This window comes from Sinohyriopsis cumingii, chromosome 14, assembly GCF_028554795.1.
Source record: "Sinohyriopsis cumingii isolate HCF-2022 chromosome 14, ASM2855479v2, whole genome shotgun sequence".
In the NCBI taxonomy this organism is placed as follows: Eukaryota; Metazoa; Mollusca; class Bivalvia; order Unionida; family Unionidae; genus Sinohyriopsis; species Sinohyriopsis cumingii.
Window position 1 is genome coordinate 94,187,459 of NC_142974.1, and position 14,188 is coordinate 94,201,646.

At 33.5% G+C, this 14,188-nt stretch overlaps 1 protein-coding gene across 1 annotated transcript in view; it reads left to right on the top strand.

Moving 5' to 3' along the window:
• Nucleotides 1-8,778, top strand: part of LOC149784421 (dynein regulatory complex protein 1-like) — a 40,476-nt gene extending 31,698 nt beyond the window's left edge. Inside the window, exons 18-20 of the mRNA XM_089932483.1 lie at nucleotides 2,306-2,458; nucleotides 4,494-4,596; nucleotides 8,360-8,778. Of these exons, the coding sequence (XP_089788609.1) occupies nucleotides 2,306-2,458; nucleotides 4,494-4,596; nucleotides 8,360-8,422 (319 nt within the window). The 3' untranslated portion in view covers nucleotides 8,423-8,778. The remainder of the gene's footprint in view (nucleotides 1-2,305; nucleotides 2,459-4,493; nucleotides 4,597-8,359) is intronic.
• Nucleotides 8,779-14,188: the final 5,410 nt, after the last annotated feature.

Genomic DNA, 14,188 nt, shown 5'->3' on the forward strand with positions numbered 1-14,188 from the left:
TTTTCGATGCTATGATTTAAAGGACATTGGGATAAAAAATATAAATATTTAGGATTTTTTTATTAGAACATGTATACTTTCTAATGACAGCATGTATGGGACCTAGATCATAATTTATTTAGAACTGGCTGATTAGAGCATGCATGAAACTTGGACAAGACATATTCAGGACTTTATTTTGTTAGAGTATGGATGGCGCTTGGATGGAGCATGGTCAAGACTTTTCATCACTGCATGCATGGAATTTGGACAGATTATGTTCTGGACTTTTTTATTAAAGCATGTATAAAACTTAGACAAAACATATTCAGGACTTTTTCATTTGAACATGTGTTGAACTTGGACAGAGCATGGTCAGGACTTTTCATCACAGCATGTATGGAACTTGGACAGATAATGTTCAGGACTTTTTGATTAGAGCATATGTGGAACTTACCCATTTAGTACATATGCAAAAATCTGGCAAAGCTTGACCCATCCCCCATCCCTGTACACATGATACTTTTTACACCCTCACACCTGCGTACATACACTTGATGCCCCCCAAAATGCTATAGAACGGCTTATATTTAATCCATGCAGGAACAATCAAGGATTAATAATATTAACGTGTTTAATAAAACAGGTTTTCCACCGATGTTGAATGTCTGGCTGCATCAAAGAAAAAAGATGCATAACTTTAAAAAGTTTGTATAGTGTCTGCTAAAATTCAAATGCTGACTGAATCCAGTCTAACAGGTTACGTATGAAACAAATTATTATTGAGGTTTCACCCACACCCACCCCTCCCCCATGCATAAATACATTATCAGTAGACCCCCCCCATATGCAAGCATATGCATTTGGATTAAGCCCCACTCCCCCCTCCATGTGTACGTACAAGCATCTGAGGTGAAGTTCTCGGTATTGTGCTCATCTATACAACAGTCTGTATTACAGTAGTCCCCAAAGAAAAGACAATATCGCCTTCACTGTCTATCATGTCGTCATTGAACAAACTTGTTGTAAATCATTAAATTGTCACAAAATATTTATGAAACCGTTCAAGTTTAGTATTCAAACAAGTATGATATTTATTCATGCCATACTCTTAAAACACCTTGCAAAAATACCATGATGAACCAGATCTTTGGAAAATGAATGTGTTGATGTTTTTACATTTGAAATTAAGCTGATTTACTTTGTCCAGGTTACTTTGACTTAGATAGAGATTGCAACAGTTGTCATTTTTTATTTGATCAGATACATTTTTAGTATAAGCTACCACTGTGTGCCAAACAAGTTTACACATAAGTTTAACATAATATCTGTAATTCATTTTTATGTTTTAATTAGTGTCTTTTTCTAGATAAACTTGACGTGGAGGGGGGATCTGTTTGCTTCTGGGTCAATTGTCTGCATTATATGTTTTAATCTGTGTTTAAGTGGGTGGTGTGCTGGCACTATCATATACATAGCCAGGAAAAGCAGGTAGATAGCAGCTGACAGTGTAGTAATTTGAATTTTTCTATGGATCACTTTGTATTTTTATTTATTATGCTTGGGTAAAGCCTGCACACAAAAAATGTGGTACTATTTTAAAATTTACAAATGTATTTGCATTGTCAGCTACATTCTACTTTATGTGACTGTTGTTTGGTGTTTTCTTAAAGCTGTCAAGTTAAAATATATACTTCAATGAAAAACCTTAAAATATAATCAATAAAATAAATAAAATGTATGAAATATAAAGACATTAGAAATTTTGTCTTGGACAAGGAGGATGTAATTCTCTGGAGTCCTCTCAGATTTAGTGTAGTATAGTTGTGAGTCCATCCAATGTGTATCATTTACCAGAGGTGTGTGATCTATTTAAGTAATGGCATTGTCCTTTCGGTGTACATGGAAAACAAAATATGTCAATCAAATATAAATTTAGTCTTCACAAATGTTTTTAACTCAGAGACAGTTTTGTGAGCAAGTAATCAAAATGTACTGAAGAAGTACAAGTACTTTCTTTACAGATTCTCTTAGTGTAGATGATGTGTTTGTTTGAAAATGCATTTTTTCAAAGACAGTCCACCATCCTCAAATTTTAATTGGACTGGTCAACATAAACTATTTACAATCATTATATTTATGTTGTAATAAATACTGTGTGTTCTAGCCCACCCAACACTTATTCATTTACTGTTAAAACAAAACTCTAGTTGAAGTATGAATGTGACAGTATATTTTGTCAAATGTTTATGCCGAAAGCTCAAAATTAGAATATTAGTGACACAAAACTAGCATTATCTACAGAATCGCAATGATCTACTTTCAGAGAGAAGGGGAAGCAGTCACAGTTCAAAATAGCCTCCTTTGAGGAGAGAGATGATTCTGAGGATTCAGCTTATTGGGCAAAATATCCATCGGTCTTTGACTCCAAGAAAGAGAGAATGTGGGATGCCCTTCTTGAGGCACTTCAAGTATACAGGTATTTTGCACTGTTTTGCAATAATAATAATTGTTGTTGTTGTTATTGTGGGGTTTAACGCCATTTTTCATCACACCATAGGCTATGCATGGCGGCCAGTATTAATGGTGGAGGAAGAACCTGGGAAAACCCTGGGAAGAACCACCGACCCACGAGAAGCTACTGGCAAGCTTTCTCACTTACACATGTTGACCTAATCCTAGACTTGAACCCATGCAGACAGAGGTGAGATGACAGTGATCCATAACGGAGAGCACTTTAGACCACTCGGCCACTCGGGGCTCCTAATAATAATAATAATAACACTGATAAAAACAGTCACACTTGAACTAGTGTAGAGTGAAGCTGAGTGAGGTTTGGTGCCTTCCTGGGGAAATTCTTGTTATAATACAATCTGAGATCCTAAAGTTAAGTCACATTATCAGTACAAGGTATAAAAATGTTCGTCAAATATAGGTTCCACCTCCTCCCTTGTTTTGGAGGAGGGGCTCATAATCTGTGTGACCCAATATAGATGTTTATTTAGATTCTAAACCGTTTTAATGCTTGTATTGGTATTTTTATTGGAAAGATATCAGAGATGTATATAGGTGATAGAGAACCTTACAGACCACTGTTTGAAGAATGTTGAAGAAATGATTTAACAATCGGTTTATGTCAGTGCCATTAATGGCTACATTACTACATCTACAAAAAAAAATTATTTCAATAATGTTAGGGAAGTTACTTTTTGTTGCAAATCTAGATTGTATAGTTTTTTTATCTATGTGCAGATGACGTTACTTTACATAAGTCTGGCTTTGATGTTAAAGTTTTGAAGAAACAAATGGTTGTAGGCTTAGCGTTGATGCACACTGAATGACATATTTGTCAATCACCTAAAACTGACGGGATTATATTTTGGAACTAGGCAAAGATTATCAGTCATGGCTATTCCATTTAAATATACATGGTACCCAGGAAAGGCACATGTTTTCATCTGTTTGCCTGCTTACCTTTTCATCATTCACTATTTGTTTTCAGAGCATAACTTAAAAAAAAGAATATCATTCAAGATATCTCTTTGAAATTTGATAGCATCTTTTACTAGTCTTCATAGTTTTCCCTAACTTTCAGAACAGGTGGCTGTTTATTGAAAAGCAGCCAGCTATGTAGATGGTGAGTTTAATGGAGTGGTCGAAGGAATACTTCCATGAGGAAATTTGAAATAAAAAATGCAAAATGATGCTGCAGTTTCAGATGTTCATTTTTTCTGAAACAGACCTTATTGAAATCATACAACCAGCAACAGGTGCGAAATAGGCAGTGAAATTCAGTATTTACTGGCTCCTAGGAAAGCCTTTTAATGGTCTTGTTGAGCTATCCAAATGTTTCAGTTTCAATATACTAACACTTGACATTTTTGTCTCTTAGCATGTTCATCCATCCATGCATCATTTGCACAGCCATTTGCTGAGCCATACTTAAGATATCTGTGCCTTCCCTGCATGCATTATAAATCTGAAATCTGCAGCAAATTCATCTGTTTTCCATGCATGCATTATAAATCTGCTGCAAATTCATCTGTTTTCCCTGTATGCATTATAAATCTGAAATCTGTAGCAAATTCATCTCTTTTCCCTGCATGCATTATAAATCTGTTTTCCCTGCATGTTTTTTAACATTTTTGGCAAGGCAAGGGATATGGATGGCATTGTCATATTATTTTCATGGTTATCTAGTACTGGTTGTCAAAACAAAAGTCCCAAGAAACAAGATATAATTACTCTGCTGTTTATATATGCCCATGGGACCAGCCTATGAGATTTTAAAACTTTATGGGATGGAGTTATGATGAGAAAAGTAATGGTTTTTGTGCAGAACTAATCACATTTTTGTGAAGGGATTTACATCATTAAACATAGACTTCTCATCTTAATGAAATAGACTTCTCATCTTAATGAAATAACTTCAAAATGTCTTGTATATATTGTCATTTTTAGTTGTTTTGCTTGATGTATATATTTCATATTGAAATGTTTTCACTTTTTTCCAGTGAAACCCTTACTTCAAGGTCCAGTCTAATTACTGAGACAGATGCTCTCAAACAACAAAATGCAGAGCTGAGAATGTTACTTCATCAGTATGTCAATTCTAAGGTCAGTGTGTTTAATTCTTTATCATTTTTATTATTTCCATAATCTGTTGTCTTGATAAAAAGTCTAGATAAAGCATAGGTATCATATTTCTGATGGTATTCTCATGATTGTTGTTATTGATGTTGTTGTTGTTGTCATAATAAGTTTTTGCATTTATCGAAGTTTCGTTGACACTTGGAAGTAAAGTCATGAAGTTTGGTGTATGTCTTAATTATAATTATATAGTGTAACTTTTCAGCATCAGCAAAAAGCAGGTCACTTTGACTTAAGTTTCAAACTTCAGTGAATTTGCTGTGAATCCCGTGCATGTTCCAGTGGAGCAGACATGACACAGCATTCTCTAAAATCTTTTTTTTAATTTTTTTTATGTTATTGTGATATCATCCTTCTGTCCATCCAATCTGTCCTTATGTTCGTCTGTCAGCAACCTTTTCTCTGTATAAATTGCTGTGATTTCATCAGTATTTTTCTGCTTGATATGGTTGTCATTATAGTGTACCCATCTGGAAGAGAAGCATTATTTTGACTTCTTCCAATTGTGATCCCTGGTTTGCTTTGTGTTTTATGGCACACAAATATGTAAAGATTTAGTTAGTGTAGAGACAGTTTGAGTAATGTGCCATGTCCAGAGATACCCAATCATAGCCTGCCTGGACTGATTCTTTGATAGAATTGAACCAGCAAGTTTTTGGTCACAAACCAAGGATGATGACCACTGAATCAGAGATTTAGGTTGCTACAATTTCAATAACTGTAAGATTTGTGAGAAAACTTGTTAAAATGTTTTGATGCCTTCATAGGAGAAATGCAGGTAAAATATGCAACAAATTTGAATTTATGGTCTCAGGGACACAGTATTGGGAATAAATAACAATGACTATGTTTTGAGTCCAAAATATTGGTTTTTGATATAAAAATTTGTTGTTTTAAAAGTATGTCCTTACCTTCCCATTTATTTGTACCTTCATACAATTTTGAAAGCTAAAAACATCAAGGATCTAACAAATGCACAAAATGCAGTATTTTCATTTGTCAATTTTTAATTTCTAACCTCGTTGTCTCCAGTTGGCCCCTATCATTTTCACCTTGTTCACATCTAAAACAAAACAAAATCTCTCCATGTAATCAACAAGGCCAACTGTTCACAGTCCTCTTCTTGTTTCTAGAACAGTACATTTAAATGAAAACTGTTTCATCTGCATCCAAAATTTGCAAAGTCTAGTTTTAGTATTTCTACAAAGTATAACCCAACAAATGCAAAGGTATAACTCTTGTATACACAAGTTCAAAAGGGATGTAACTTACAAAGTGAATGAAATTACAGAATTATTTAGAGCTTAGTATAGACAGTGAACTACATGACATTTGTTATTTGAAACAAAGTGGACCACCCACTCCATATTGCAACCATGCTGTTAAAGAAGTACCAGTTTGTTTTCAAACGCCTATAAGCTGGATATATTAGGGACCACCGTGTGGCAGTCAGGTTAGAAATTATAAATCGATGAATGAAATGTCTAAGTGATGTGTGTCTTTTCTAACCTTGATGCTTTTCATTTTTGAAGTCAGAAGGATGGTGCAAACAAATAGGAATGTGAGCAAATACTGTAGTGGTTATTATTTTACTTGTCCGAGGAGACATGTCTTGTAGAACTTCAATGCATATCCCATAATTTCAAGCAGTTTTGAGCATGAATATCAGTCTCAGATTTTGGACATGTTATTGGCTGTGAAATTACACATGCAGATAGAGAAACCAAATTAAAGACACTGCTTCAAATCTAAACCATTCCAAATGAAATTATACCAAGTTTTTTAATTTATAACTTTAGCTTGAATATAATAATGAAGAAAAGGTTTGAAAGTTTGATCAGACTGAAAGCTCCTGACCCTCAAACTGGACTTATACGGTACTACCTCCTTATAATAATTCCTTATGTATGTGAGGTAAAAGGTATACCTCCATATAGTGGTACCACCCTATAAGAAAGTTTATGATACAGTTATGCTACCACTGAATGAGATGGTTTCTGTGACTATTCTCATTTTATAACAGGAACTGTGTTATAATGTAGGACCTTATGGTGAGACTGGCTTATAACAGAGTACTCACCTTATAACAGGAACTGTGTTATAACAAAGGGCCTTATAGTGTGACTGCCTTTTAATGGAGTACTCAACTTATGACATGAACTAGGATTTTAATGAAGGGCATTATATTGAGACTGCCTTATAATGGAGTACTGACCTTATAATGAGAACTGTCTAATAATGATCGGCCTTGTTTTCAAGATACAGTGTATATATACTTTATTTTGTATTGTTGCTTCCTATTAAAGAAATTAAGGTTAGGTCTACAACTGTTGCCTTAAACTTCAAAGTAAAATTTTTATAAAGTCATAATTTTAAATGGGAATTTGGTTCAGATGTTTGGGGAATTGTTTTCAGTTTAGTTTTATCATGTACAAATCTGTTGTATTAGAAGGTTTTAAAAAAATTGTATTTCCACGCAAAATATTTTCTCACAATAAACTTAAATCTTTTTGGGGCAGCATATAGTAAGTCTTTTTGTTTCTTTTTGAATAAAATGTCACACAAATCTTTCATGTTTACAATGTAAATATTATAATTTCTAATCTAAACAAATGTCAAAGAGTACAATCACTTCTAGTTTAAAAGTTACCCATACTAACAATCACCTGTGACCTAATTAATTTTTTAAGAAGCCTTAAACCTTAAACCTAATTATTCTATAATTGAACATCTATTATGCAACCATCTGTCTTGAAAGGACATTACATTATCTCACTTCATAGAAATGACAGTACATTACTCATTATAATGCTGTCCATGAAGTCTGAATATACTGTCTTATAATAAGAATGCATTATAGCAGATGAACAACGTTATAACAGGAACAGTCTTATAATGAAGGTCAATATAGGGAGACTGCCTTATATTGGAGTACTCACCATATACCAGGAAGTGTGATATTAAAGGCCAAATAGTAAGACTGCTTTATAATGGAGTACTCACTTTGTACCAGGAGGTGTTATAATGAAGGGCCTTACAGTGAGGCTGCTTTATAATGAAATACTAACTTAAAACAGGAAAAGTGTTATATTGAAGTTGTGATAATTAAAAATGTAATAGTGAGACTACTTTATAATGGAGTACTCACCTTATAACAGGAAGAATGTTATAATGTAGAGTCTAGTACTGACCTTATAACAGGAAGCGTTATAATAAAATTATAACAGGAAGTGTTATAATAAAGGGCCTTATTATGATAACATTTGATAATGATGAACTCTTCTTGTAAGAGGAGATGTTATAATAAAGGGCCTAATACTAGTGAGACTACATTATAATGGACTACACACCTTATAATGGGATGAGTTATACTGCATTGTGTTATAGTGAGGGAATGATGTAAAAATTCTTAAAAATGATCCTTGTCAGGTTATCTTTTATATACATCAGACATAGATTAAAATATTCATTGTTTCATATATGGCAAGTTTCCGCTATATATTTCAAATGTTTGTTTTTCAAATTCTTTCTACATATTTAAGAAACATTTATAAAATCAAAGACTTTAAACCTAAATTTTGAAGCTTATAATTCAGACAGTGATGAAAAGATACTAAGAGTTTAAAAAATTTAAATTAAAATTAGAAAAAAATGAAAAATAAAAATAAATGCTTTAATATATGTTATTTATTTTTCCTTAAATTTGAAATGATATTCCTTTTCTTTTCAGGTCAACACTGAGCTTGAAATTCCCCCAACAAGAGTTTTACAGTTGGAGCTTAACCCACACTGAATGGAGAGTGTCTGTTTGAATGGAGAGTGTGTCTGTTGGACCTTAACATCAAAATAGAAGATGTAACTTTTAAGACATAAAGAGTAGTTTAAAAGGGATATAAAAATTTGAGAGATGTCATTTCAACATCAGGGAAATTCATTTTTTCGCCGGACTGTTTTAGAGGAATATGTGGTACAATTTTCTCAATTATTAATGTAACATAAATGGTGGAGAAAAACAATTATGTACAAAACTAACTTTACAAGATTAAGTCATGTTATATTTTCTGCAATTTTCTGTGATATATAAATATATGTATTATTTAAAAAAAATGTTGAATATGCTGCCTTCTAATAAAGTACATTGAATATGTTCCTATGGATTGCTGTTTCATTTTGTGGTTGATATAAATTTATAGGCAATATATACTAAGTGGTCTTTTAAAAACTGAGATAGACTCTATTGCTTTTTCTCATTTCATTATTTATCAGTTATTATTTGTTACTTTTAATCATGAACATTTTTCAAATATTGAATGTTGTTAAGGTTATTGCTGAACTTTGTGTAGGTACTGTTGCCAATTATGTGATGTTTGATTATTTTTTTAATGGAAAATGTGGTGTCTGGAAGCATTCATGCGAGTTTCAACTAAACTCAAGCTTCCTTAGAATTTATAAAAATTTTTCAATGCAATACTGAATGTCCAGGGTACTGTGGCTAACACAATACCAAATATCCAGATTATAATGGCTAACATGATACAAAATGTACCATGTATTGTGGCTAATGGAATACCAGATGTACAGGGTATAGTGGCTAATGCAATACCATATGTCAATGGTATAGTAGCTAATACAATACCACATATCCAGGACATAGTGGCTAATACAGTAACAGATGTCTAGGGTATAGTGGCTAATGCAGTTCCAGATGTCTAGGGTATAGTGGCTAATGCAATACCAGATGTCTAGGGTGTAGTGGCTAATGCAATGCCAGATGTCCAGAGTACTGTAGTTAATGCAAAAACATATGTCCAGAGTATTGTGGTTAATGCAATACCTGATGTCCAGGGTATAGTGGCTAATGCAACACCAGATGTCTGGAGTACTGTGGTTAATGCAATACCTGATGTCCAGGGTATAGTGGCTAATGCAATACCAGATGTCCAGGGTATTGTGGTTAATGCAATACCAGATGTCAGGAGTATTGTGGTTAATGCAATACCAGATGTCTAGGGTATAGTGGCTAATACAATACCAGATGTCCAGGGTATTGTGGTTAATGCAACACCAGATGTCCAGAGTACTGTGGTTAATGCAATACCAGATGTCTAGGGTATAGTGGCTAATGCAATACCAGATGTCCAGAGTACTGTGGTTAATGCAATAACATATGTCCAGGGTATTGTGGCTAATGCAATACCAGATGTCCAGGGTATTGTTGCTAATGTAATTAGTTTGCAAGGACTATATTTCCTAACCAGTCACCACCTTTTTTTTCCAAGTCAGAGAGAAAATGAAATCACAAAAACTGTTAAACTGTTACTTGATTGAGCAAAGACACAAATTGTCTGCAATCTAGAATTGCTTTTGTACAAGATAAAATAGTACAATTGAGGACCAGTACATGAATGCCCAAAACACAAAAGTTTGCTGAGTAACAGGAAAAAAGTTAAGACAACCTTTGTAAAATTTAACAAATAATTTATTTCCTTAGAATATAAAGTGAAAAATAAAAAAAGAACTTAGGTTTTTTGCGAATCAAATCCAAAAATAATCCAAGAATTAAAAAAAGAAGTCCTAGTAATAAAATGTCCTGAATGAAACAGAGTTCGAATCCCGATGAAATCCAAAATGGAAGATGATGATGTCTGTTGAAACCGGCGAAGTGCTGCATTGTCAACAGTATCTTGTTGAATCACAGAAAATATTATTCCAGTTTTTGAATTCTGTATAAATTTCAATAAATGCCCTTGTCCAAAAATTAATTTAGAGCACTAGTATTTCCAGGGAAAATAATCACTTGAAATCCAAAAATTTTAAGAAACAAAATCTCAGCCCAAACTGGTCACAACAACACGTGTCTAAAGTTTAAACCCCATGGACTACTTCTATACAAAACATTAGGTATAAGGCTAACCTAAGAGGCTAAACAGGTTCCTGCATGAGGGTCACATGGTCATCCTTTTAGAACTAAATAGAAGCTTTTTTCATGCCTAACATCACATACTCCCAGTATGGCCTTAACTGAAATCAATAGTTCTTACTCTGGTAAAGAAAAAAACAAATTGTTTACAAGAACTGCCACTGTTTCTGAATCATGGTCAGAAACTAGATACAGTGTTTCTATTATTATAACAGGTCAAACAGAACTGAACTGAATTTCCGGAAAATGTCAAATCCAGTAAACAAAGGTACCTAACGTAAGCATGTAATGGAATAAAAAAAAATTAAAGCTATCAAATAATTAAATCAAATATAATAACAACTGTAATACAGTTATTACTTACAAAAATTTAAAGATTTTATTGACAAATTGAAAACAATGGTAGTATATTTGCCTTTGTGTGAAAAGAATGGTAGCGTATTTGCCATCATGAAAAGAATGCTAGCATATTTGCCATCATGAAAAGAATGGTAGCGTATTTGCCATCACGAAAAGAATGGTAGCATCTTTGCCATCATGAAAAGAATGGTAGCGTATTTGCCATCATGAAAAGAATGCTAGCGCATTTGCCATCATGAAAAGAATGGTAGCGTATTTGGCATCATGAAAAGAATGGTAGCGTATTTGGCATCATGAAAAGAATGGTAGCGTATTTGCCATCATGAAAAGAATGGTAGCGTATTTGGCATCATGAAAAGAATGGTAGCGTATTTGCCATCATGAAAAGAATGGTAGCGTATTTGGCATCATGAAAAGAATGGTAGCGTATTTGATATCATGAAAAGAATGGTAGCGTATTTGCCATCATGAAAAGAATGGTAGCGTATTTGCCATCATGAAAAGAATGGTAGCGTATTTGCCATCATGAAAAGAATGGTAGCGTATTTGCCATCATGAAAAGAATGCTAGCATCTTTGCCATCATGAAAACTTTACTGACAATGCAACATTTATATTACTACTATAGCATAAAGAATTAAACATGAATGTCATTCATTCATTTAAGGGGCCCGAGTGGCCGAGTGGTCTCCGTTACGGATCACTGCCATCTCACCTCTGTCTGTGTGTGTTTGAGTCTTGGATTCAGCTAATGTGGGTATGTGAGAAAGCTTGCCAATAGTTTCTCATGGGTCGGTGGTTCTTTCCAGGTTTTTCCCGGGTTCTTCCTCCACTATTAATACTGGCCACCATGTATAGCCTATTGTGTGCTGAAAAATGGCGTTAAACCCTACAACAACAACAACATTAATTTAGAATCGATCATGCATGTGGTCCATTTATTTAGAATGTATCATGTTTCATTATTGTATAGTTATCATGTGTGAGGTCCATTCATTTTGAATCCACCATGGGTGTGTCCATTAATGTAGAATTTATCATGGGTGTGGTCTTTGAAATTCATTAATGTGAAAATGAAAAATTAAACTAGTAACTTAAGTTATTATATGTTGGTTTATGTAGAAAATGCCGTTTTTTTGGTCTCCATTTATTTAAAACATATAATACGTACATTTTCTCCCACATTTTTCAGAACAAATTCAATAAGATGATATATAGCAAAGAAGTTTTCAAGATATATCTTGTATGAGTCACATCATACAGGTACAGTACAACTTGCTAATATAGACACTTTCATAGAAGACAGTTATTGGATGTATCATGTATTTGTTACCTCATATTTGTATACTTAAACCCAATTTTGATAGGAAGGTTTCGAGGTATATCTTTTATGTGTCAAATTGTTAAAAGTCTACAAGAATTATTTTTGGAGAGCAGTGAGCTTTTATCACACTTCCATGATATATAATAGATTCTAAAGTGAACCTGGATTATGGTTTTTGGTGGTGATGATATGTTTTTGTTACTGAAAGAAATGGTGATGAAAATGGATAATACTGTTGGACACAAATACAAGTTACATATACAAGTGACTCATTTAATCTTGGTTAATCTTACCATCATTTCTGACGTAGTACAGAACAATATTCCAGAGCTTGACAATATGTAACATCACATCAAGATATTATAATGGAACAAATAGAAATCAATATAAAAGAACCATGAAACCCATACAAACCTCTCAAAAAAGGTAAGTAGGATTATGATGATATTGTACGTCAGACAGGCTCCACACTGTTAAATATGTTAATTATATCTGATTATCATAGGTTCAGGTTCATATGAATACTTACCCAGTAACAATTGCTAAGTGTAGACAAGTCCTATTCATATGGATACTTACCCAGTAACAATTGCTATGTGTAGACAAGTCCTATTCATATGGATACTTACCCAGTACAAATTGTAGACAAGTCCTATTCACATGGATACTTACCCAGTACAAATTGTAGACAAGTCCTATTCATATGGATACTTACCCAGTAACAATTGTTAAGTATAGACAAGTCCTATTCATATGGATACTTACCCAGTACAACTTGTAGACAAGTCCTATTCATATGGATACTTACCCAGTAACAACTGTAGACAAGTCCTATTCATATGTGCCAAAATTGCACAGCCAAATCCACTAATGTCAATGCAAAATAAATAACACTTTGAGCCAAGAAAGGAAGCAATTATTCACCTGTTATCATATTATCACATTAGCTATAAATCAAGGCCATGTTGCTACTTTTACTTCAAACAAATAATTACAAATGACTTATTGTAAACGGATGAGTCATCGTTTTATGGACAGCTAAACCCAAGATAGAGCAATGGATGATTTAGCAATAACAGCTTATTCTGCACTTTTATTAAAATGTTTTGGAGAAAACAATAGGTTGAAGTGGATATTTAGTTGATTTTGGACCTTCTACAGTGAAAGCATACAAAATCGTTTCATCAGGAAGTGTATATCTACTGCTTTGATTACATTTCTCTATCTGCATGCTATTTACAAGCTCCTACCAGTGTTACTTGCTATGGTGTTCTGTGCTAGCATTGATTTGATACATTCTTTCATCGAAAGTTGACCCAGCTTTAAATCGTAGTTTTCATAACAAAGTATTTTTTTTATTTTATTCAAATGCTATTTCTTTCCAAGATGAGCTGTAATTCAATCATCCCAATGCCTTCCTTGATGTATATACTGGTGAAGAATGTGGTGTGAAAGACTGGTGAATTCTCTTGGACTACCATTTTCATAAGGACCTTGACCTGTACAAGCACTGGGACGATTTATAGTATCATTCCCTTGAAATGTTACACATCTACAAATTATTGCCTTCATAGGTACAATTTTAAATTATGTCATTCAAAACCTCTGCTACATCAGCCTTATTTCTGTTTTTTAAATAATGAAGAAATGGATAGTATACAATGGTTGTACCAGAGTGATCACAGATACAGAGTATCATACTGGCGACTATGTGTTCCCAACTTGATTTGTAGAAAACAATAATAACAGTGACCTCGTTCAAAACGAAATGGAAATGAAACAAAGAAAAATATAATTTGTAAAATTCTTGACTCATACGGAATCGGAGTAGAGTAAGGAAAACAATATGAAGACTTATGCAATCTTTATGAAGCTAGAGTTTCAAAATTTCCAAATCATTTTGGGCTTCGTAATTTAGTTGACAATGTCAACAGTTATCAAATTTGTTTCAATGAA